Genomic DNA, 24480 nt, shown 5'->3' with positions numbered 1-24480 from the left:
CCCCTCCCCTGCTTGGAGGGGAAAGAAGCAACACCTGGGGGGGGGCGTCACTGACAGCCTCCGCAGCATAACAAAAGCATTTCGCCTTCACCTTAGCCTCTGCCATCGTTGCAGCATATCAAATCTCCGAGAGCATCTAGTGCTTCCGGCCGAAGGGAGTCCTCTGACCTCCACAGTGGTTCTCGCTGAATAAGACCTCGACGAGACCTGGTTTAACTACCGCTGCGACCACCTCCCTCAGCCAAGACAAGTGGTTGGCATTCTTCATCTCTTTCCCTTCCCCAGCTTCCAACCTAAGGACAGTCCTTAGCCATCTCGTGACAGCTTCATGTCTGCTGCCAAGTTCCAGCCTCCATCGTACAAGCTTTTCGAGGTGAGTTTGCGTGTCCTGCATCTTGCCCTGTCGCGACCACGAGCGAGAACAAGACTGGAAGCCACGCTCGTGTCGTCGTCTGACCATCAGGTGGCGCATCTTGCCGCCCATGGTCGACCAGCCGCCATCGCCGGCGGATTGAACGTGCCCAGGAATCACCAACTGGATCACCCGGACTGACGGAGGCATAGCCAGACTTCACTACCGAAAAGCCGATAATCGTTGGTGTCGACGACAGACTGGAGTCGCCCGACACGCTTACTCTCAAATACGAAGAAGCTGCACGTGCAGCCTGTGGGAGGCAACTACGCAGGGACTCTGACACTTCAGTCTTGAATATGGCGACCTACAGTAAAGCGCAGTTGCCCTCGATGCACGGTTAGTACTCCCCTCGCGAACGCGGTCTCCGATGCTCAGAGAGCTACTCGACGGCGATCTTGAACGCTTTCCTGGGACCCCTTGGCTGGTGGGCTTGGTCGTACCAGGATCGTTGCATCCTGGAGCTGCGTGCTACATCGGATTTCAATATGCTAATCAAGTTCTGCTTGACATCGTAGGTTTCGATGCCAGCCGTTACCAGGATGCATCGTACGAACAGTACCCAGCGCAGTCCTTCTCAGCGCAGCAAACAGAAAAATTCGCTCAACTCAACCAGCAGTCCTTTGCTTCAAACAATGCCGTGGCGCAATACATCCCGACGGGTCCGACGGTCCTGTCTTGTCAGCCGACGACAGGCATGTTCGGCACCAAGGTATTTTTGAAAATTTCATCGCAATACGACATATTCGCCATGTCCCCGATGCCATATTTTTCTCTTTATTTCGGATCCGAAAAATGCCCGGTCCAAGATTTAGTAAGGGACACACAGGACAGCGCGGGCTTTGTATACTCGTGCAGCGCAGACGCGCCACAGATGGTGGTCACGGGCTGTACCGGCAATAACGTGCCTCTGTCACTGGTGACTGAGGGTCCATCGGGCGAAGAGATCTCGCGGACAGTCGCCGGGTCGTTTCAGTATCTCGAAGGGTCTGGGGACGACATCACGCGGACAGCCAAAATCCCCAAGCATGACACCGCGGCACCTGGACCCCAATCTGATCAGCCGAGTACATCACCCAAAACCGTCGATACGCACCTTTCCACGGACGCGGCTACAAATAGCTATGATTACCCGCCGCAGCAAGCCCAGTACGCGAACGACTTCTCGCAGGGGAACGGCGACATGATCTCCACGTACAGGACCACGAGCTTCACAGACCCCCAGTACCATCATCGACGGTCGGCGCCGGGATGGAGCGGCTTCGGCGGCACGCTGGGCAGCACGGGGAGGTCACATATGTTGGATCATGCCGGAATGGGGACGGGACGACCGAGTTTGACGCCACTACCGATGCCGTCGACTACAAGTAGCGGCACCCCACAGCTGATCCGCACCAGCACTATCGCTAATGGGGCCGGTGGGAACGGGCCGTACCATCCCATTTCCCTCTATTCGAGCAAGGCCGTCCTCAAGATCAATGGCAAGCTCGACACGATGGCGGAGAACTGGACGCAAGAGGAGTGGGACAACAGAAGGCGCATCGTCATGTTTCGCAAGAGTCAGACTGGGTCGACCCTGTCCGCCAGCTTTCGGGCTGTCCCCGTCAACGAGAGGCCGCCAAACAGCATCTGCATCTCCTGCATCTGGTGGACTGAGAAGGGCGAGTGCTACGTCACTTCTGTCGACACCATTCATCTCTTGGAGCAGCTTGTGGCGGCTCCGAATCGATTCAGTGTCGAGGAGAAGAACCGCATCCGACGAAACCTGGAGGGATTTCATCCTCTCACAGTCTCGAAGGCGAAACCAGAGAGCGAGGAGTTCTTCAAGATCATCATGGGCTTCCCGAACCCGAAGCCGCGCAATATCGAGAAGGATGTCAAGGTATTTCCTTGGAAGATTCTCGAGCCCGCGCTCAAGAAGATCATTGGTAAGTACAGCGCAAGCCCGAGCAGCACCCTGCCTCCGGCCACGATGATCCCGGCCAGCGCACCATATGCGACATTACCGACTCCGCCAGGCCAGGGCATGTCATCGCAGCAGAGCCTCCCCTCTCAACACGGCGATCCGCAGAGCCAGTACTCTGTCCACGGCAGTCATCACGACTCGATCCCGTCGCCGCGGTCTCTTTCCGGCTCGCAGGCATCGTGGACGCCATACACCACAGCACCGGCGTATCCGGCCGCTGCTGCTCGGACGCTGAGCCCCAACATCCGACACGCAAGCCCGCAGCAGCACCAACCGCCACCTATGCGCATCAACACCACTCCACTCCCCGCGGTAACAACGTACGACACGCGCAGCGTGTCCACGGGAGGGTACAGCTCGACAGGCTTGCACACGCCCATCAGTCACCACCCCTCCACAGCCACCCCACCGCGATGGGACACGCCTTCCGCTAGCTACACAGACAGCTACTCCAGCTTAGCCGCACACCATACTCAACCTGGCCACTCGGTTTACAGCACGGCTGGGTACGGCGACGGCGCGCCGCGCGCGTGAAGACGGCCGCTTAGAGGGCTGGCGCCACAGGCAGGTGGGCATCTTGGTGCATGGACGACGCATCTTGGTCCTGGCCTGCCGTCTCGTATTCATACGACGGGCGCCTCGACGTGGGGGCATTCAAAGCTCAAGCAGTCTGAAAGATGAGGATGGAAGAGCCTCGTGAACATGGCCAAGGTGTGTCAGCAAAGTCAGGTGTTGTGGCGCAGGCCAATGAGGATGGCAGCCCACCCACCATGCGAAAGGTTGGCCTACATTCGATTCCTGACCTGGATGTGCCGCTGGTGTCACGTAACCGCAGCATGGTGCCGCACCCTGCATGGCGCCGTTGAGACTGCTGCAAGGCATGGCCTGGTACCGGTCGGGCCATGTCTACGGGTCTTGGCAGATTTGTCGATGATACCTCGTGCCACCCTGACATGCGTCAAAGCTATCTCTATCTACTTGGTGGCAATACCTTGCCGTCACCCGGCGTCACCATCACGGGCGCGTGGCCACCAACTCTCACGCATATCCAAAGGCGGCAGGGGAGGGTCATGGAGCCAATGGCACAATCGCTTGGCTCTACGGTAACGGGATGTGTCCCGCGTCAATCCGCGTCGGCCCTCGGTCTTGAAAGCGCAAGGACCAAAGAATTGACCACTGCAAGGCCAGACCCCCTGCCATGCCATGGCCCTCACATCGCACGACTCTCTTTCCCTTCCTGGACCTCCTACACTTTCCTATAACCTCAAACCATCTTCGTATCTCGAAACACTCTCGCGGCTGGGCGAATTATAGACGGAAGAGTCATATCTGAGTGCTTTTTTAGCGACTTGGTCAGCTTGGTACCCTGTCGCACATTTCCTACTGCTCGTATTTGGGTTGGGGGATAACCAGGGCTGGGCCGGATAGGGCGATAGGCATCAGTGGTTCCTGTCTCCTTTCTCTCTCTCTTTTCTTTACATAGGCATCTTATACCCATTTGTGTGTGTTAGGGCGGAATCTATTAGATATGACCACGGAAAGTTGCCCATTGCGCGGGCTGATATGCTACTTGCCACTTGCGAAGGATGGATGGGTCGGTCGGTCAGGGACTGGACTTATGGCGGAGGATGGGCGGGCATGGGACGACCCGAGCGGCGAGACGACATGGCCGCAGGACTTGATACTCGAACATAGAAACCAAACCCGTAATTAATAATTCCCATTCACGAATGTCCATCTTCTAAATTGTTCAACGACAGGATTGCCTCGTCATTGTGGTCCCGTCGATATCAGAATGTGTGAGAAGTCTCGGGAGCCTCATCATGACGACTTCACCAAGTTAAGCTGCCAGGGTCATGGTCATGGATATCACCAACGCTCGCACATGGAGCGCCGGTCTCTTCAATGGGGAGAAGAATGAGTTACGTGGGCTGCTTGAGTCCATTGTGACAGTCATGCCAGCAGCGTAGCACGTGGTGAACGCTTTCACAAGCATCAGTAATGTTTCGGCGCCCGGGCAGCCATCGGAGTGAGACGCCGCCAACCACCACACCACACATCATCATGCACCGAGAGAAGACGGACGAGGCGCGCAGCATGCGGGCCCATGCTCAGGGGGTGATGGGTGGTGGTAGGTATCGCACTAAGATCGCGGAACAAAAAGCTATCTAGATACTAACGTTACACGATACGTGATTCAGCGCCCCTTTGAGCAAAACAGTTGAGATCATGTGTCGCAGAACCCTGGGACAAGGTACGCAGGCAGGCAGGCAATGATCTGCTGCCGCCTAGTACCAGTACTATCTTTACACGACATCAAAGACGCGCGACGAGGTCCCAGGCCGTGTGCGTTGGCGGACAAGGCTGGCACTGCCGAGGTGGCACGTCCGTCGACGAAGACCATGGCCGCGGGCGAGAGCGACCTGGGCAGAAGAAGGAAAACTTGGAAACATCGCCAAGGGAAGGCGCGTTGAGAGATACGAGGATTCCACGTTTGTACGATGGGCGGTGAATGGAAAGCTACCGAACCCTGGCTCGCTCTCCCTCGTCCAGACCACAGGGCCCTGCCGTGTGTATGTTGTGTTGAGAGGTCGGTCGGCGTTAAACATTGATACAGCCTAAGCTGCTCGTGCCGACTAAGACCCTCAACTGAATCACTGACAGGAACACCTTTCTTTGGATCAGGTACCTACGCATGCAGCAAGCCATCGAAAGGTCCCCCTCCCCCATGCGTGTCTCTCCTCTCCCCTCTTTTGCATGTGCGTACGTACGTAGTTGCTCCATGTCCTCATTAACCCAGTCATGGACTCGGGTCTCTTCCGTCACTCAGTCAGCCCGCCCCGTGAGTCCGTCCGTCCGTCCGTCCATCCATGGGTCAGAGTCATGACGCGCCCTCCTCGTGGAACTCATAGAAGCCAGACCCAACTTCCCTGACCTTGCCGCTCCGGGGCAGTCTCACCCGCGCGCGCGTGTTGGGCGGCACCCAGACTTGCAGGTCGAAGCGCTGGCGGCGGCCACCACCACTGCCGTCGACGACGTTCTCGTTCCACTTGACGCGCACCTCCCCGTAGCCGCTCACGAAGCGCGTGTCAGCGCTGGTGATGCCGCCGCCGGGAACGGGCTCGACGGCCACGACCTTCCAACCAGGCTCCGCGGGGGCGAGCCCGCCGACGGTGGCGTGCACCCAGTCGGCCACGGCGCCAAAGGCGTAGTGGTTGAAGCTCGTCATGGAGCCCGGGTTGACGTGGCCGTCGGGCAGCAGGCTGTCCCAGCGCTCCCACGTCGTCGTCCCGTTCTGCACCACCTGGTACAGCCACGACGGGACGCGCGTCTGCAGCAGCATCCTGTAGAAGTCGTCGGTCGCGTTGGCCGCGTCCCGCAGCGCCGGGCCCAGCGCCGGCGTCCCCGCGAAGCCCGTCCCCACGAGGTAGTCGTTGCCCGCCACGATGTCCCGGAGCGTGGCCGCGGCGGCCGTCCGCTGCGTCGCGTTGGTGTACAGGCCGAAGGCGAGGGCCAGCGCGTACGCCGTCTGCGTGCGGTTCGCCATCTGCCCGTCGTTGCCCGTCATCCACGCCCCCTGAAACTTGGCGCGCAGGTCGTCGTGCTGGGCCGCGTACTTGTCCGCGCCCGCCGGGTCGCCCACGGCGCGCGCCATGTCGGCGAGGACCTCGGTCATGCGCACCAGGTACGCGTCGGCGACGAGGTACTTGGCCGTCGTCGCGGCGCCCGCGTCCTCGGGCGGCGCCTTGGGGTCGAGCCAGTCGCCAAACTGCGGCCCGCTGCGATCCCACAGCCCGCCCTCGGCCTGCCGCGGGACGCCCTTGTCGATCCAGCCCCGGGACTGCGGGTACTGCTCCTTGAGCATGCCGACGTCGCCGTACGCGCGGAACAGGTCCCACGGCCCGCCGACCGAGACGTCGCCCCAGACGGCCGCGGGGGAGTCGTTGCTGTCCGGCGGCACCGTGGGCACGAAGAAGGGCACGCGCATGGAGCCGTTGCGCTGCATCTCCGAGTACATGTCGCGGTGCCACCCGCGCCAGAAGCCGGCCGTGTCGTAGAGGAAGTTGGCCGTCGGGCCAAACGCGTGCGCGTCGCCCGTCCAGCCGAGCCGCTCGTCGCGCTGCGGGCAGTCGGTCGAGATGCTCAAGAAGTTGCCCTTCATGGACCACCGCACGTTGGAGTGGAACTGGTTCAAGAGCGCGTGCGAACACTCGAACCACCCCGTCTGCTCGAGGTCGCTGTGGACCACGATGCCCGTGACCGAGTCGCTCGTCAGGGGCGTGTCCTCGGGCCACCCATCCATCTGCGCGAAGCGGAAGCCGTGGAACGTGAAGTGCGGCTCCCACGTCTGCGATCCGTTGCCGTGCAGGATGAGGGTGTCGGCGGCTTTGGCGCTGCGAAGGGGCCGGAGAGCCAGCTCACCATTGTCGAGCACCTCGGCGTGGTGGAGCGTGATGTTGGTGCCGCTCGGTCCTTTGACTTTGTTTAGGCGGAGCCAGCCGACCATGTTCTGTCCGAAGTCGATGAGCGTCTTGCCGGATGCCGATTTGAAGATACGCTCCGGCTTGCGTTCCTCAAGTCTGCGAACGGGCGGTCCATCTGCAGGAACGAGCTTGCCCTTGAGCGGAGAAAGCGTCTTGACAGCAAGCCAGTCCGTGTCGTCAAAGGCATCCGAAGACCATCCCTCGATGCCCGCTTCGAGTCTTGAATCGTATGTTTCTCCATCATATATCTCCGAAGAGGTGACTGGACCCGTGTTGGCTCTCCAGGACTCGTCAGTGGCTATCTTTCTTGTCGTGCCATTCTTGTACGTGACGGTCAAGAGCGACTGAACTCCAAGCGTGTCTCCCCAAAAGTTGCGGCTGTCGGAAAAGGCGAGCCTGCCGGCGAACCAACCCTCTCCGACCACGACGCCAATCGCATTGCCCCCGGCCTTGACGAGACCGGTGACATCGTAGGTGTCGTAGACGTGTCGGAAGTTGAACGACTGCCACCCCGGCGCGAGGACGGCATCGCCGACCCGATGGCCGTTGATCTCCGCCTCGTAAAGCCCGAGGGCCGTGATGTACAGCCGCGCGGACTCGACATCCTTGCCGGCGAGGAAGTCCTTGCGGAAGTACAGCGGACGCTTCGGCCCACCGACTTCTGTCTCGCGATCCGCCGCGATGGGCGCCGCGCCGTCCCAATCCTCGGCGGTCAGGAGGCCCGTCTCGACGGCGACCCAGTCGGACCACGGCGTCGACGGCTGCCCGCGCTTACCGTGCGCCCTCGCGCGAACCCTGGCGCGCTCGGCACTCTTCAGGGGCGCCCCAGGCCAGGGCACGTACCGAGAGTCGCCCGATGCCTGTGAGTAGGAGAAAGTCCCATCGCGGTGTGGGGACTCGCTGCTGCGGAGAAGCTCTATATCGTACGATGACTGCTCCCAATTTTGCGCGTTTCCGGCGAAGCGCCACGAGATGCGAGGCTGCGTCTCCGCAATGCCGAAAGCGACGCGATGGTGCTCCAAGGCAAGTTGCGAGATGGAGACGGCCATTGTCCAGACTTTGTTGTGCCCACGCTCATCAACTGCTGGAGGACTGTTGGGTACATGTATGACCGACACCAGACGTCTCTCTACCGCTTCTGATACCATTCCCCACATCAGCTTCTCTGTATGCAAATGACGCCCTATATAAACTATAGCAAGGCTACGTACAGATCGCGTCTTCGGCCCTCGTCTGCGACGTCACCACTTACAAGCAGCACCCTGGCGGAGGGTGCTCGGTGCGATTTGTGCCGTAAAGGCGAGGCGCGGGGACCGGGGATGCTTCTCCGCAAACCTGGGGACGAGCCTAGCAGGAGGGGTGGAGGACGGCACTGTCGATCCCTTCGTCATGAGATTGGACCGAAGAGTCGAGCGCGTCTGGGGCAGTTGTCGGGGGGTTCGATTCGATTCGACCCGCCGCATTATCACCACCACTCCAGCCGCTGGCATAACTAACGAGTGACCCGTTTGCGGAGCCGGTGTACCCAAGTACACATGACATGGTCTCATGGTCTCCTACACGACACGAGAGCTTGGCCGGAGCGATTTATGCGCACGGCGCGAGGTTACATCCCGGGCATGCACGACGATTGGAGCAATGGCGGGGTAAGGAGTTCTGAATCTAGCGAGACCAGCGAGCGGGATCGAGAATGAGGCGGCGCAGCATTCTTTGTCTGTGGAGTCACGTCACTCACGACCCACGCAGTTCCGTCGGGTCAAAAGCCTGTCTGCGTGTGTGGTTGTTGGCCGCGGTGGCAGATGGATATCGAATGTCATGCGGGTTGCTCTTGACGGCGGCGATGTGTGACAAGTAGGCAAAGGGAACCGTCGCGTCAAGCTTGAGGATATTGGATTAATAGTGGCACCGATGGCCCTTACTACTTACAATCTACGTGCAAGCGGAGAAATGACGCAATGTGATTTTCGTGCTCAACTTGGACATGTACTTGACTTCAACATCCGGTCGCGATACACGCCGTTCTCGAGCCTGGACCGCCCCCTCCCTTCCTCGTGCTTGGGGGTGTCGGTACCTTGCTCGCTTCAAGAGTCTATCCCCGGTGGACAAGACGTACTTGTTCGGTACATGTATGTAAAAGTTGGATCGAGGGGCCTCGGCGCGACGTCCCGAGCGGAGCCACTTCATGCAGTGGGCAACGCACATCACCTGCAGGCATCTTCAGGCTTTGGCTCGCGCACCCCGGAAGTCTGACCTCGGCTCGGTGTGGTTTGACATTGGCTCCACGGTTGGATGCGGGCCTGCCATCGAATAGTTGAGGTAGCGCCGAGGGTGACACCACGACGCGGATGCAATTGCAACGCACCTGCCTCGTGCTCTGCATAAGCCAGGGGTAGGGCAAACCCAGACTGACAACGCGCAGCTTGATGTGAAAATGCCTATGCCCTATGCCAGTCGTATCAACCTAAGCGAGCGCCCGACGACGACAATATGAACGGGCTTGTTTCATACGCCACTAGGGGGATATATTGTCCTCTCAAGAAACGGTAGCCAGCATGTTGATTCAGTCAAGACATTTCATGCTCAAGGGAGATGCCCAGCCGTCGTTGCATTCGGGGCAAGGTCGGCTGCCATGTCTCCGTGCCTTTGCATGAACTCATGTCTGCTCCGCCACCCGCGGCACCATCATCATCTGATTGACAGTACGATTTTGACTTTTGTGGGTTTTGGTAGACGTCTTGGTTCGGCATCCGGCACCGCCTTGCATGAGAGCAATGCACATACTGATGCAGGGGCCGATGAATCCAGGTTTTTTTTTGGGAGTCGCGAACATAGAGCGGCACTGGGATCAAGCATGTGGATACAGCCGCGGGCGGTAGACGTCAAGGGCAGTAGTATTATGCCGTTGACACTTTCGAAGAGCCGAGGGAGCGGCCCACATCAATGCCTCATGTTCAATGTCATTGCAGATATTGACCATACATATGTAGGCCGCCCCGTGAAATATAAAAGAGTCGTATTCCCCGAATCAACATTGTCCGTGCTGCTTCATCACTCTCATCGCTCTACAGACATAACGCATATCGAGTCTTGACCGAAAGCTACATCAACAACCACCATGAAGTTTCTCGCCACTCTCTTGCTTGCCGCTGCCGCAGTCACTGCGACCAGTCCCGACTTGGATGGGGGCCGTGACGTGACTTCGTGCTTCGAGGAAGGGGAGAGATGCAATTATAGCATCCACCCCGCGGCCGCATGCTGCCCGGGCTTGGTATGCAGGAAGGTATCTGACCTGCTTGGGGCAGACGGAGAGGTAGGTGTTGCCCTTTTCACTGAGACCAAGACTCCGAACCGCGCAGCTAACTTAAGCCGGCACAGTGCCACAAGCCTTAAGCCGATGACAAAGGCAGCATCGCGGTGGCGTATAGCCTTGCATGCCACGGCACGGGGCAAGCTGGATCCTATGAATTGTTCTTCGGTATCTTGATAGGCCTCGGGGGTGAATTACTCTTCTGGCTACCCCAATGTGGGCTTGGAGACTCCCTCCCCCCAGTTGTCAAAGATAGGGGCTTGAAAAGGTGTCTGGTGTCACGGGAACACAGGACAGATTCAGCTCTGTCATAGTCAGTGCGAACATTGAACACAAGCACATTGTCACTCCTTACAAATCAAATATCAACTGTTGGGCTGAATAGCCGGCTTGCTCTACAATTCACGCTCTATGTTGAAGGAGGCGGCGGTGTGACCGTGACGCGGTATCAAAAAGCCTCAATGATGAGTCTATAAGGCCGATCCATGTCCCAACCTGAGTCGTCGATCATGCGGACCAGCTCGCCACGAACGTTCCCATTATCCCCTTTAAGGCAACATACATATGCGACTGCAGCTCTCTTACGTAGTCTAAGAACCTCGTAGTTCTTGAAGTGTCACAGGTGTGACACAACCTGAGGTGGCACAGCATAACTCCCTCAGCTCGTAAACCTTCACCTGAACACCCTAGGACTCGGATACTAGTAGGTAAGCTCTCGAAAGCTGAATATATAAGAAGAAGCCGATCGTCTGAGGGACAAAGCCAGGGCTCCATCCAACACATACGCTATTCATTACATAATTCAAATTGTGGAAGCCCCAACGATCCAATTGCCATGAGAATCTTCGCAATTCTGATAACGGTTGCTTGGGCCAATGCTCTGCCGTCGAGGGAGCAGATATTCGAGAGAGCACCAAAGTGCAGCGTCCTCGAGGAGGAGTGTTTCCCGGACTCCAACCCTCCGGTCTTTTGCTGCTCAAACATGAATCTCTTCTGCGACAGACCGTCCAACGTCCCACCCCGAGTGCCGGGATTCGTACGTCTTCCCCTGCTATTCTTCTGCTCCGAATGCCACTGATATGTCTGGGCAGTGCCGGCATCCCTCCGCTTGCTAGATGACGCTGTATTTCGTCGGGTATTGGAGCGGTGGTACACGTCTGCTCATGGTGATCTGTCGCGTCATTGGCATATTTGACCTTAGTCAAAGTATGCGATGAGGTCGAATTACATGTACTTTGCCGGCGATGCACGCTTTCTGTGGCATGGAGTCCATGGCAGTCAATTACAACCACTCCTTGATCGATCCCGACTCTGGTCGTGCAAATGCACATGTGTCGTGACCAAACGGGCTTCATTTTGTGTGAGAGTATGCAGTGCGGTTTCCCCGACCTACTAGGATTTGCGATCCGCATCGGCTTTCATATATGCTGGGTTGCTCTTAATCTCTCTCATAATTTCTTGCTCTTCTTGGCCACTCAGATCTCCAAATGCTTCATCTATCTGCTCGAGAGTCTTGCCCATAGTCTGCAAGGTAGTGTCAGCCTTGAGATCTTCACCCGCGATATGATATGAAGCATTACCTCTGGAACAAGAAAGTACACCCAAAGAGCAGCAAGGCCGCAGAAGCAGGCATAGAAAACGTATGTGCCGAATCTGATGTCGTCAATCATGGGTGGTGTGACGACGCCTCTGTGGCTATTTGTCAGTAACATACCTCCACGCCGGTTATGTAGCAACGATCTGGTACCTACACTGTGAACTTTGAAAGCCAATTAATGGCAATCGAGAAGGCGACACCCTTTGAGCGAATGCTGACGGGGAATACCTCGGGCGGAAGAGCACATCCCAACGAAGAGTAGGAGGCTCCGAAGACAATGATGAATAAGAACGCCATGGCAACACACACCCAGCCTGCGCTTGTGTTCTCAGCCCAGACGCCTTCATACCTGCCAACGAACACCGCGATTATCACAAAGCAAGTCATGTTGCCGATACCGCCGCCAATGGCGAGCGGTCTCCGCCCGATTCTGTCGATGAGCAGAAATGCAACGCATACGCCGACAATCTGCATCGCGTTGAAAATTCCAGATAGGATCAGCGACATATCGTCAGATTGGCCGATGTTCCTGAAAAGTGTCGGAGCGTAGTAAATGAGAGCCTATATTCATAAGATGTCGTTAATAGTTTCCTGCGTAGTGCACAATTCAATTTGGGGTTTGGGGCGATTTCCCGCTTACATTGACACCTTGGACCTGTTGGAAGAAGCACCCTCCTGCACCGACAGCGGTGCGCCTCCACCGCTTGATAGTGAAGAGATCTAGCCATTGCAAAACCTCAAGCTTGCAACCGCGGACACCAGGATGGCGGCGCTCCAGCAAACGGGCTCTAGAGCGCGGCATCACTGGTTCTCATACTATGTAGGCATCGTCGTGCCGCCATGAGACGGGAATCAACCCTGGTCTTGATACGTGCCATGCCCCCAAGGCATTTGCCAGGCGGGAAGAATTGCCCCGTAGAGGCCCCCCCCCCTTGATAGGCTCGAAAGATCCAAAGAGGAAAGTGGAGGGGATCCGAGGGTGTAAGGTCTCCACAGCTTTGTGCCAGGCCAGGCAAGACGTCACTAATAATAATGTTAGCCCAACGGCTGGACATCAGGCAGTTGAGACCAACAAAGGACGGCCAACGGGACAGGAGCCAAAGAGGGCCTCGGTTGAAGCGAGGTACGCTGTGTCATGTCGCCACATTGACAAGGCAAAGACGATTCTTGCAGCTTTCAAGAAAGTCCCGCTAAATACAGAGGCTGCTGTAACTTTCCCAGTACGTAGCATTGTCGGCTCGTTTTGACGGTCTGATCGCTCTCAGATGATCGAACCTAAACCAACATTGGACCAGTTTAGTGGTGTGACCTGCAAAAAAACTCGATGTATCAATACAGCACCCGGCTGCTGGCTGTTACGACCAGGCCTCTAGCCATGACGCCTCATGTCCATGCTCTTCTATGTGGTTGCATATCCACGACCCAGCCCGCAACAAACGCGGTCAAAGCCATAGGGCTTCTAGACCTCAATCATCCTCGATATTCTCGCTCCATTGCCGCCGTAGGGAGTCGACGAGCACCGACGTTTTCCAGCCAGAGCGCCGGCGCCACTTCTCTAGAAAGTCGAGGGCGGCGATTTGGTCGGCCGGATGGTGCAAGTAAGCCCCCCACACGGCCAGCCAGTGCCTCGCGGTAAACCAGGTGTTTTCGGCCCTCTCGTTCGACGTGACTAAGCCCAACACCATGAACAAATGATGCCGAATCCGTCCTGCAGTCGCTCTGCTGTCGGCGAGATACTCGTGTGTGTGGACAACGTCTCGTGGCCCTACCGCGTTCAGGATGATCTGGGCGATGTGGTAATATTGCAAGCCAACGGTGTGATAGGGCAGCAGCATCCAGACCTCGGGAAAGCAGCGGCCTTCCTCTCGTGATCGTGCTCGAAAGTAGATGGGCTGGTGGGATCCGAGAAACTTTCCCCCTCGCAGGGGTCTTTGGGTAAGAACGTGCCAGGAGCAGAGACTGTTTTCATGTTGGTGGAGACGACGTGACCAGCAGAGGAAAGTTTCTCGGAGGACCCTGGTGAAGAAGGCAGTTCTCCCTGCCGGCACATGTACACGGCGCGCAACTCGGGGGTCTCGTCGTAGAACCGGGCCGGCGCTCGCGGCAGCGGACACGGGCGCCACCCGCCCGTGGGAGCACGGGACAGGGCCTTTTGCATGGGGTGTTGGCGAAACTTGAGCGACGGCTGACGCACGCATTCGAGGCGGGCATTCTTGCACTGCAGACAGCCATCTTCCTCCCAGTTGCACTTCCGGTGTCCAAGCTTGCAGGCCAGGCAGACTTGGGTGGGTTTTTTTTTCTTTTCGCGACAGCAGTGCCTTTTCCGGTGACTTGCATGCTCGCGGGCGATACCGCCGACAGCTGTTGGGACGTGGAAGATCAAGTGGTGGTACGGATGTGCGTGTAGCAAGCAGAGCAGCTCGATGCGGTACGAAGTCCGTCTGTTCTGCAGCTGGCGCGAGATGAAGTGGAGGCCCGCATTTTCCCCAGACTTTCACTTCAATTCACTTTTCAGGCCTGGCGCGGGGCCCCCTCTGGAATCGCATCCCGATGGAACCCAACAGGGACGTAGGTAGTAGTTAGCATTTTACTTTGATTGGGGCCAGTGTTATGGACTACGGCGGCTTATTATCGAGACAGAGAGAGTGGGACCCTGCAACGTCGTTTGGATCGCCAACCCCTGTACATCTTCCTTGGGCATAGCCTGAGAAGCCGAACCGCTCACCAACTTTGACGCGGGATACGTCACCAGCGACAAAGCAGATGCTAATATGGAGATGAACTCCCTGCATGCGAAGCGCCGTCCGTGTCTTTAGGAAGTACTATGCTCAGGGCATCGACGGGCACGTCACTGACGACATGTGATGTCTCGTCTCACGCGGCCGTGGGGCTTCCGGGTCGAGGGCGTGAAGCTGTGGTACTGTAGTAGGGCGGCGATGACGACAACACGCCGCCCGGATATGGGGTTGGGTTTGTACGACGTCGCTTGGCGCCTGCCTGACAGCGTGTTCTCGGAGTAACTATCAGGGTGAGACGCATACGTCGTGCATATCGGCCGGGGATGCTGAGCGAGCTGTTTGCAGATGCTTGACCATTGATGGAGCCAGGGGAGAAGAGAGAAATATACGAAACGGGGGAGGATTGTAAACCTGTCTCCCGGCGTAGTATCACTGTACGCTAGCGACGCGTGTACCACTGTATAATAATAGAAGACGTGACTTGCGTCATGAACCATGAAGCCTCGGGTGCCGCTGGTACTGGAAGCGGAGGAGGGATGTTGCGAGTGGTTGCGCAGAGGCAGCACACAAGGTTCACCTCTCGGGCAGTCGGTGTTTGAACTCTGTCAGACAGCGGCGCCCAGCGTCCTTGTGACTGGGATGGAAGGGATGGCCCCCTGTGAGGTGGTGCTGTAAGAGGCGCCCGTGGATGGCCAGGGCAGATCCTTGGCAGACGGATCTATAGGTTCTGTACCTCACCAAGTAGGGGCGGCTCGAACTTGTGGGCGCCTGGCGCCCCAACAAACCTGGAATCGCTGCCTGATGAGGTGGTGCTGGCTCGACCCGCGACAGCTTGGCGCTGCGGGCCGGTCCCCCCGCTGTCTGGTGCACTGCAGCGGGCGGCGCGTACAGTTGTCGGGACGGTTGCGCAACCGGGCATCCATGCAACGATGGACCCCCACTAGTTCCACCATCGGCACCTTAATCGCAAGTCTCCGACTCGCGCTGCTGCTCCTGCTGCTGCCGTATTCCCTCTGTGTGTCTGCCGCCGCCGCCTCGCCTGTATATATCACGCACACCTTCTTCCTTCACGGGCTCGCCGTTCCCCCTACTCCTCTTGCCTCTCCATGCAGCCAATTCGCCTTCTTGCCCGTCCTCCGCTGCGCTCCGTCGCTACTGCTGCTGCCGCCGCCACCGCCTCGCGACCGTCGCACCTGGCAAGAGTCATCGTTCCCGCCCTCGCCTCAACCACCACCACCACCGCGAACCGCCCTCGCTTCGGAAGCAGCTGCTGCTCCCCTCCGTCTGCTGCGCCGCCCGGCACGATCCCGAGTAACGCCCGCAAAATGTCCGACGACGCCGGCAACCCGCCCAAGCGACCGACCTCGCCCGCCGAGGTCTCCCAGTACCTCAAGGAGACGCACGACCGCCTCTTCGACAACAACCGCGCCTGGGCCGCCGAGAAGGCGCAAAAGGACCCGGGCTACTTCGCTCGCCTCTCGGCCGGCCAGTCGCCCGAGTACCTCTGGATCGGCTGCTCCGACTCCCGCATCCCCGCCGAGCAGATCACGGGCCTCGAGCCCGGCGAGGCCTTTATCCACCGCAACATCGCCAACCTCGTCTGCAACACCGACCTCAACGTTATGAGCGTGATCAACTATGCCGTCCGCCACCTCGGCGTCAAGCACATCATCGTCTGCGGCCACTACGGCTGCGGCGGCGTCAAGGCCGCCATGACCCCCAAGGACCTCGGCCTGCTCAACCCCTGGCTGCGCAACATCCGCGACGTCTACCGCCTGCACGAGAAGGAGCTCGACGCCATCCCTGAAGAGGAGGCCCGCTACAACCGCCTCGTCGAGCTCAACGTCGAGGAGCAGTGCCGCAACATTGTCAAGACGGCCGCCGTCCAGCAGTCTTACGCCAAGAACCAGTACCCCGTCGTCCACGGCTGGGTCTTTGGCTTCCACGACGGCCTGCTCAAGGACCTCAAGATTGACTTTCAGGCCATGCTCAAGAATGTGCAGAAGATTTACAACTTGTCTGACTGATTCAACTGTCTACTCCACGTTGGCCGGGGGGGCGTTATAGGGGCGGGGTGGCATTCGATTGAGCACGGGGTCGGTCTCGATTGAAGAAGCATCGAGATTGGGATAGGCGTTGATTAGGAGCGGTTCTGGGTTGCGCAAATGCCACGGAAAAGCGCGGTGGCGGAGTTGACGAGGACGGGAAGCAGCTGTTACCAGACAGCTTTGTTGGATACCATTAGCTGTACCGTGCATACATACACATTGAACGGGGAGGTATTTCTTTCCGGAACCAGGCTCCTGCATAGTTGGGTATCGCAATGGTCTGCGCTTGATGCGACCCGACGTAACAATTGACTCCCCGTGGCGAGCCCGATGTGGCCTCGGCCAGAGACGGCCTCCATGCCGGAGCCAGCCGACTTGGTCCCGATCCTCGGCTACTTTCCAGCACAGATCCGCCATGGCGTCTACTACTACAACGAGAGATGGCTGGAGGACAGTTCACGGATAAGGGGGCTGAAGATGGGAGAAAGACTTTAGATCAGGAAGGGTGCTATGTTTTCGCGCCCGATGCAAGGGCAACTATGTATGCAGTTTCAACTACGAGTATAACTAATATCCCGCGGTCAAATATATGCCGCCACGGTCCTCCTTCACTCCCCCACCACGTCAACTCTGCGAAACGCTCTGCCACTTTGTAGCTTCTATGGGAAAACGACGATGCAGAACGACAGACATTTATACCTCGGCCACGAGGTTTTGCGTGGTGCCGCGCGACGGGGTGCGCTTGGAGGTCGAGTCGCCCGTATCCTTGCGCGAGAAGGAGGCCCACGTCTTGAAGCTCGACATGGACATGGTCTTGCGGAACTTGGGTCCCTGGTCGTCGGGCCCGCCCTGGCCCCAGACGCCGCGCTGGACGGCGCGGTCCTCGAGCAGGCGGAAGTGGCGCTTGCACATCTTCCACAGCTCGATGCCGGCGACGAAGACGAGGGTGAAGCCTATGGCGAGGGCCCACTCCCAGCTGATGCCCTTGTGCTTGAAGAACTTTGTGTTGAGGAAGGGGATGTAGACGACGGGGAAGACGGAGAGGGCGCCGATGATGACGGACCAGAAGAGGAAGCGGTTGGCGTAGAGGTCCTTGAAGAGGGGGAAGCGGCTGTCGTCGTCGGGGTTGAGGCGGAACATGGAGCGGCGCAGGCTCTTGAACTCCCAGGCGGAGATGAGGATGAGCCAGGTCAGCTCGGCAAAGGTGGCGGCGCGGGCGCGGAAGACGGGGTCGCAGGCCTCGCTCCAGTTGGTGTTGCAGTCGACGCCGAGGTTGCCGCCGTTGGCGCCGTAGATGATGATGCAGAAGGTGCACATGGTGCAGGCGCCCATGATGACGCCGTAGACGACCATGTCGACGATGATTTGGTTGGTGAAGACGCCGCGCTTCTTGTCCTGGGGCGGCTTGCGCATCACGTCCGAGGCGGCCTGCTCGCGGCCGAGGCCAAAGGCCGGGAACGACGACGTGACCATGTTGATCCAGATGATCTGCAGCGGCGAGACGGGGAACACGGAGAAGCCCGTCTCGTCGACGAAGCCGAGGCCCGCGATGAGCAGGATCACCTCGCCGACGTTGGAGGTGAGCAGGTGCAGCACAAACTTTTGGATGTTGTCGAACATGCGCCGGCCCTCGCGGATGGCGGACACGATCGAGTTGAACTTGTCGTCGGTCAGCACAATCTTGGCCGCCGACTTGGCCACGTCGGAGCCCGAGCCCATGGCGATGCCCACGTCGGCGCGCGACAGCGAGGGCGCGTCGTTGACGCCGTCGCCCGTCATGGCCATGAAGGCGCCGCGCCGCCGCAGCGCCTCGATCATGCGCGTCTTGGTGTCGGGGGCGCAGCGCGCGATGACCAGCGGCAGCTCCTCGAGCGCGTCGATCTCGTCGTCGGTCATCTTGTCAAAGTCGGTCGCCTTCTGCACAATCGACGCGGCCACGTGCTCGGGCAGCACGCCGAGGTTCTTGGGGATGATGCCCACCTCCTTGGCGATGGCCTTGGCCGTCTCGGGATGGTCGCCCGTCAGCATGTGCACCTTGATGCCCGCCTGCGAGCACTCGCCGATGGACGGCTTCGTCTCGCGCCGCGGCGGGTCGTAGATGCCCGCCAGCCCCAGCAGCGTGAGGCCCTGCTCGACCTCGCCGCGCAGCGCCTCGTCCTCGGCCGCCGAAGACGACGACGACTGCTTGGCCCGGAAGCGGCCCTGCTCCCACGGCCGGTACGCAATCGCCAGCACGCGCTGGCCCTGCGACGCGAGCCCGTTCATCTGCCCGAGCACCGACTCCTTGAGCTCCTCCGTCACCGGCCGCCGGTCCTCGCCGCACCCGACGTAGTCGCAGAGGTCCAGGATGCGCTCCACGGCGCCCTTTGTGAAGACGATGCTCTTGTCGGCCTCGACGATGGACCCTGGCTCCTCCGGCTTCTCGTCGGCGGGTGGTGCGTCGTAGATGACCGACATGCGCTTGATGGAGCTGTCAAACGGAAACTCGGCCAGCTGCTTCCACCCGCTCTTCTCGAGCGACCGCTTGCCGAGCTTGAAGCGGTGCGAAAACACCTGCAGCGCAATCTCCGTCGGCTCGCCCGTCGTCTGCCACTTTTCCTCCTCCTCGTCGTACCGCACCGTCGCGAGGTTGCACAGCGCCGCCGACAGGAGGAACGCCTTGAGCGACGGCGTCATCTCCGTCTCCATCTCGGGCTCCGGCTCCTTGGGCTTGGCCGGGTTGAGCTTCTCGTCCGGCACGTCGAACTTGATGCCCGCCGCGCTGCGCTCCTTGTCGTAGTCGCGCTTGGGCTCCTCGCCAGCGACGACCGGCTCGTCCTTGTTCTGCGAGTACGTGACGCGGCCCTTGGTCGGGTCGCTGGGGTTCTGCGACTCGCGCACCGTGTAGAGGTGCGACGACGGGATCCACGCCTGGCGCACAATCATGGCGCCCTCGGTCAGCGTGCCCGTCTTGTCGGAGCAGATGTTGGTGACGCCGCCCAGGGCTTCGAGCGCCGACAGGTCGCGCACGACCACGTTGGCCTTGCGCATGACGGTGACGGCGACGACCATGGTGATGGTGAGGACGCTGTGACGGGGTGCGTTAGCTTTTTGTTCTCCGTTCCGTCTCCAAGTTCGTTCAGAGTAAAAAGGGGGGGAAGTGTGGGAAGGGGGCACATACGCAACGAGAGACTCGGGAATGATGGCGATGCCGAGCGAGGTGGCGTAGATGATGACCTCGTTCCTCAGATCAAAGTGATTCACGCCAAACACGACCATGGCGAGGATGATGGCGCAGCCAAACAGCACGTACGCCAGCGCGGACAGCTTGCGCTGCAGCGGCGTGCCCTCGGTCAGGCCGAGGAACTTGCCAATGACGTCGTAGGTGCGCTTCGCGAGGCCGATGGCGGGCTGGCGCTTGCCGTACTTGCGCCAGTTCATGGAGCGGCCGGCCCTGCGCTGCTTCTTGTGCGTCGAGGCGGCGATCTTGCCGACCTCGGTGGTCATGCCCGTGGCGGTGACGATGCCGCGGCCGCGGCCCTTGCGCACCACCGTCGTCGCGTACACCATGTTGACGCGGTCGCCGATGCCAATGTCCTCCTCGGTGGCGGCGTGCTTCTCCGTGCCGGGCACCACGATGCTGTTTTCGGTGATCTTCTCGACGGGGATGGACTCGCCCGTCAGCTGGCCCTCCTCGCAGGCCAGATTCATGGCTTCGAAGAGGCGCATATCGGCGGGGACCGTGTCGCCCATCTTGAGCAGGATGATGTCGCCGGGGACGACTTCGGGGCTGTTGACGTGCGGTTAGTACCGTCGTTCTCTCTTCTCTTTCTTCTGGAAGAATGAGAGGATGAATAAAGGGGGGGAAACATACTTGGAAATGACTTGGGTCTTGCCGTCGCGCAGCACCATGGCGCTGGGCGAGGACAGGGCGCGCAGGGCGTCCATGCGCTTCTCAGCGCGGTATTCCTGCCAGAAGCCAATGGTGACGTTGAGGACGATGACAAAGGCGAGCACGCCGCCCTCGATGTAGTCCTTGATGCCGAAGCTCAAGGCCATGGCGAATGCCAGTACCTGCGTAAGGGTTCCCCGGGTCAGCGCTACTGTGGTCGCAAGGGGAAAACGGGGCGTTGGTTAGGGGAGAGAGGGTGGGCAGCAAAAACGCACAATAATCATGGCATTGAGAATCTGCTTGGTCAGGATGCTGTACCAGGGAATGCCCTCGCCAACATCCAGCTCGTTCTTGGGGTACTTTTGCTGCAGGTCGGCGACCTGAGCCGAGGTGAGGCCCTTGTCGACATCGGTATGGAGCGCCTGCGCCGTCTCCTCGATGGAGAGGAGGAACGGGTGCTTGGGGAACTCAGCCATTATCGCACGACGGCAGGTGGTGGCGGCAGACGACGACGACGACGGTCTGGGAGCTGCGCTGCTCGGAGGAGGGACGCAGGCTGGTAAAGGTCTGGAGTTGCTTCATAGACGACACGACGGCGCGGCCGGCCGGTTTGCTCGACGGAGAGTGTGGCCTTTTTCGGGCGTTGTGACGCAGTGGTCTGGTGTAAGTGGATGGAGGGACCGACTGGTGCAGCGTCAGTCAACAACCTCCTCGGCTCTTGTTTGTCTGTATGTATAAAGAGGTCCCCAAAGATGCGATCTCAGAGTACAATCACGACCCTAGATTCAAGTTAAAAGGGAAAATACAATGTCCTAATAATGACAGAATGGTTTGGAATGAAGGTTCAGGGCTAGACGCAGCACCGGATGCGGGGGGGACCGGCTCCGTATAAGTAGCCGTCACCGAAGCCGCCCGTCGCCGCATCCATCTCCGGGTCCCTCAACTCGCTCGCCCTCGATCCACTCCGGAGGGCTGGGCAAAACGCACGGCGAACAAGGAACACGCCGGTCCGCCCAATATAACGATAGTAGTGTGTAGTATAGATCCCGGGGCGACCGCGTCCGCGGCAACGCCCAGACACACAAAAACGCCGCCGCCCGTCGCCCCCCAACCCCCGTCATGAAGACAGCCCAGTGCTCTACTATTAAACTAGGTTGAGTGGGTATGCGTGTGTGTGTGGGTGAGCGAGGGGACCGTAAGGGTCTTGGCGGGCGTTGCATCCACGGAGGCGCGACAAGCGGCTAGCGAGTCAGAGTCGCAGGTGTCCTTCCCCAGGCTCCGCAATGCCGTGCGAGAGATGCTGATGAAAGAAGGGCCAAGCCAAGCCTCAATCGCTTTCTTCCGCGGGCGTGCTGCGTGCGAGACGGAGCCTTCCACCTCCAGTAGTCATGATGGTGGTGGTGGTGGCGTGACGTCAAGTCCCGCCAGGTCCATCGCGGTCCATCACCATCCATGGTGGCCCGTCGGGCTTGGCGATGCATCGCGCAATCAGCAGTTTGTCGCGGATCGCCTGCCTGCCTGCCTTGGTGGGCTCTGATGATGATGATGTCGGGACCAGACCATTGGCCCTGCAGGGATGCGAAGAAAGCTTGGTGAGAAGACAATGGCGGCAGCGCGCGCGGGACAGCTGCAGCAGCGGGCTGTGAGACAAGAGCCATGCAGCCGGCCGGCCGGGAGCCGCCCATCGCGCATCGCGATTCCGTCCACAAAAGCAGAACCCCTCCCCCGCGAGCCGGTGGTGGTGATTCGCCAGCAGCGCAGACAAGAGCCTGGCAAGAGACGTGTCAAGGCGTCACTGTCTCGCGTTTGTTGAAGCTTGTTCATGGCCCAACATGGCCTGGCGCCGCCGCCCCGGCAGGCGCTCCAATTCGGCGGCGCGTGGCGGCGGCAGTCTGCGCGTACGTATCTATGTATGTGCGCCGAAGCGACGTGCCCCCGGAGAAAGCTTCCAGAAAGACTAATAAGCTAACGTTCCATGCCGTGAGCCGCGTGGACCTAGGTGTCACCGTCCCAGCTCACGCCAGGCACCCACAGCACGACATTAACCATGAACAAAGGAAGCCAGCGAAAACGACAACAGTGCCGCCCCAGACAAGAGCGCTGAAAACGGGGACCGCCACTCCGACAGGCAGGTGAGGAATGATGAAAATAGTACATGCTAGTACTACGTACATATATGTATCACCCTCGTGCCAAGAAGTGTATTGTCTCTTGGCGACGCGTGGCCGACGAATCTCGTCTCCTCGTTTGTTCGCGCGGGCTGGGAAGAGGGGGCGCGAGAAAGAATGGAGCCAAAAGCGAGAAAGCATGACCTGCCAAGACATCTTCCTTCCAGCGCGTTCGGCCTACGTAGTTATTCCACCGAATAACCAAAAAAATGAAGGAAAAAAAACATGCGCGTTGCCGCCTCTCTCTCATGAGCGCCCAGCCCGACGGCATGTCTTGGAACCTCTTGGCCAACCCCCGGTTAAGGTTATGCCACCTAAGCTTATATGCCTGTGGCCCAATGGCCTGGCCGCTACTTATCGACCTGCCCCGCCCGATCCTTGGCCCTCCCCACCCGCGGGCGTCACAGACCGTTGCCCGCCTCCTCCAGACGCCTCTCTAATTACACTGATCACCGCTGCAGCCCATCTCTTCTGTAGCGGAACGTCGGCCATGGCGTGCGAGCATCGAGAGACGGCACCCGCGACGGCCCTTGTCATTTTCCAGAAGCAATAAGAGACGGGACGGGATCGCTACAGACCACGGCTTATGTATATGCCCCGAGCGACTTGCCACATCTGGCGGCGCCATGACCAGCTGCCAAGAGCACCGACGTCTCTTCGCCTTTCATTGGGGAGGTTTGCCTCTTGGCGCTCCACCACAAAATAACCCAACTACGTAGGCATTGGACCAGAAACAAAACGTGTCCGAGGACGCCCGCTCGAAGCCGGCAGGTCGTTGTCGTGAGGCCATCTCACCGGCAAGGGGCCAAGACAGTTTCGCGATGGCGAGAAATCCACGCGACCCCAAGGCACGGTGGCCCAAAAACAAAACAATGGCGGTGGCGGCGGCGCCCGCCCGCCCGCATGTGCCTTGCAGACAATAGAGCTGCATCTTGAAGACAAGACAGCACACAGTCTTGCCCGGCGACCGCGACCTGCGCCCCCCCCCCCCGGTGGCGAGTCGCCGCATCCGGGGTCACGTGGCCCTCCTCCGTGTCCGCCCCAGCGGCCCCGCCCCGGCACACGCAGCGGACTGCGCCACGCTCGGCGCATCCGACGCACGCCACGCATCCGCACAGTAGATGCTCTCCCCTTCCCCTCGGCGGCGCCGGCACGCCGTGCCGGTCACGAACAACGCGATTGTCTCCCCTGGGCCTGGACCGTCCCCCTCTTCTCCGGGCGCAGGAGACGGCGATGCCAGCGCACGTGGGTGTGCGTGGAGCACGGCAAGCAAGGTTTCCGCCACCCCGGGGGGCGGCGATCTCGGCGGCGGCCACGATGCTTTTCCCCGCCGCTCTCCCCCAGGTCCCCGGAGGAGGCGCAGGAGAACGTGCCCTGTCTGGGCTTGAGATGGGCGAGGGAATGAGCCGCTGGATTGGAGAAGCCTTGGGGCCTATTGAGCCCTTGGCGCTCCTTTTTCGGATCGTGTCGACGCCGGATGAAGGCTTATCATTGCGCGGCCCAAGGGGTGTTAAATAAGGTACAGGGGACGCTTCGCGCTTCGAAGCCGGGCACGTGTATGGGATCGCATGATGGGCGTGGAAGCCGTAGCCAGGCGTTGCTCTTTGTGGCTTGAACATGTCCTCGTAAAAGGTAGTTGCACTTCTTGCCCATGGGGCTGAAGTAGTACGCATCTGTATTGTCTTGTGGACAAGGCATTTGAGGGGGTAAGTTATGCGATACGTGCCCGTGACGCATTGCTTATCAAGCTGAGATAACAGGCGAAGTCTGACTCAGAGAGACCGTACAGGACCATGTGCTGTTGATTAATTGTATCGAATGCTGCCAAGCCCATCCAAAGGGCCGATTCCTCTCTATATGCGTTATGCAAGCTCCTTGATGTCCGCCAT

The 24480-nt window shown here is 59.4% G+C and overlaps 5 protein-coding genes across 6 annotated transcripts; 2 read left to right on the top strand and 3 right to left on the bottom strand.

Moving 5' to 3' along the window:
* Positions 1-328: 328 nt before the first annotated feature.
* On the top strand, positions 329-2912 carry JDV02_002352 (uncharacterized protein; the record flags this gene model as incomplete). Its single annotated transcript, XM_047983371.1, has 3 exons — positions 329-373; positions 565-751; positions 931-2912. The coding sequence occupies 3 exons, from the start codon at positions 329-331 to the stop codon at positions 2910-2912; spliced, it is 2214 nt and encodes a 737-aa protein (XP_047839342.1).
* Positions 2913-4881: 1969 nt separating this feature from the next.
* Positions 4882-8268, bottom strand: JDV02_002351 (Alpha-L-rhamnosidase). The gene is made up of 2 exons (XM_047983370.1): positions 8074-8268; positions 4882-8000 (listed from the first exon to the last, which is right to left on the bottom strand). Exon 2 carries the CDS (start codon positions 7909-7911, stop codon positions 5260-5262), a length of 2652 nt encoding a protein of 883 aa, XP_047839341.1. The 5' UTR covers positions 7912-8000; positions 8074-8268; the 3' UTR covers positions 4882-5259.
* Positions 8269-11561: 3293 nt separating this feature from the next.
* JDV02_002350 (uncharacterized protein) lies at positions 11562-12273 on the bottom strand (the record flags this gene model as incomplete). Its single annotated transcript, XM_047983369.1, has 3 exons — positions 11562-11693; positions 11750-11858; positions 11921-12273. 3 exons carry the CDS (start codon positions 12271-12273, stop codon positions 11562-11564), a joined length of 594 nt encoding a protein of 197 aa, XP_047839340.1.
* A 3267-nt stretch (positions 12274-15540) lies between these two features.
* Positions 15541-17154, top strand: JDV02_002349 (Carbonic anhydrase). The gene has a single exon (XM_047983368.1). The coding sequence runs from the start codon at positions 15611-15613 to the stop codon at positions 16529-16531; it is 921 nt and encodes a 306-aa protein (XP_047839339.1). The 5' UTR covers positions 15541-15610; the 3' UTR covers positions 16532-17154.
* A 14-nt stretch (positions 17155-17168) lies between these two features.
* Positions 17169-21154, bottom strand: cta3 (potassium/sodium eff). Of its 2 annotated transcripts, none has more exons than XM_047983366.1 (4): positions 20699-21154; positions 20406-20605; positions 19713-20321; positions 17169-19619 (listed from the first exon to the last, which is right to left on the bottom strand). In XM_047983366.1, exons 1-4 carry the CDS (start codon positions 20897-20899, stop codon positions 17246-17248), a joined length of 3384 nt encoding a protein of 1127 aa, XP_047839337.1. In that variant the 5' UTR covers positions 20900-21154; the 3' UTR covers positions 17169-17245. The 2 variants fall into 2 exon arrangements, with proteins under 2 accessions (XP_047839337.1, XP_047839338.1); XM_047983367.1 differs by having other exon boundaries at positions 20742-21154.
* Between the last annotated feature and the right edge of the window lie 3326 nt (positions 21155-24480).

This window comes from Purpureocillium takamizusanense, chromosome 2 (assembly GCF_022605165.1).
Source record: "Purpureocillium takamizusanense chromosome 2, complete sequence".
Taxonomy (NCBI): Eukaryota; Fungi; Ascomycota; class Sordariomycetes; order Hypocreales; family Ophiocordycipitaceae; genus Purpureocillium; species Purpureocillium takamizusanense.
The sequence above is the reverse complement of the archived record's forward strand: the minus strand, read 5'-3'. Positions and strand labels throughout refer to the sequence as shown.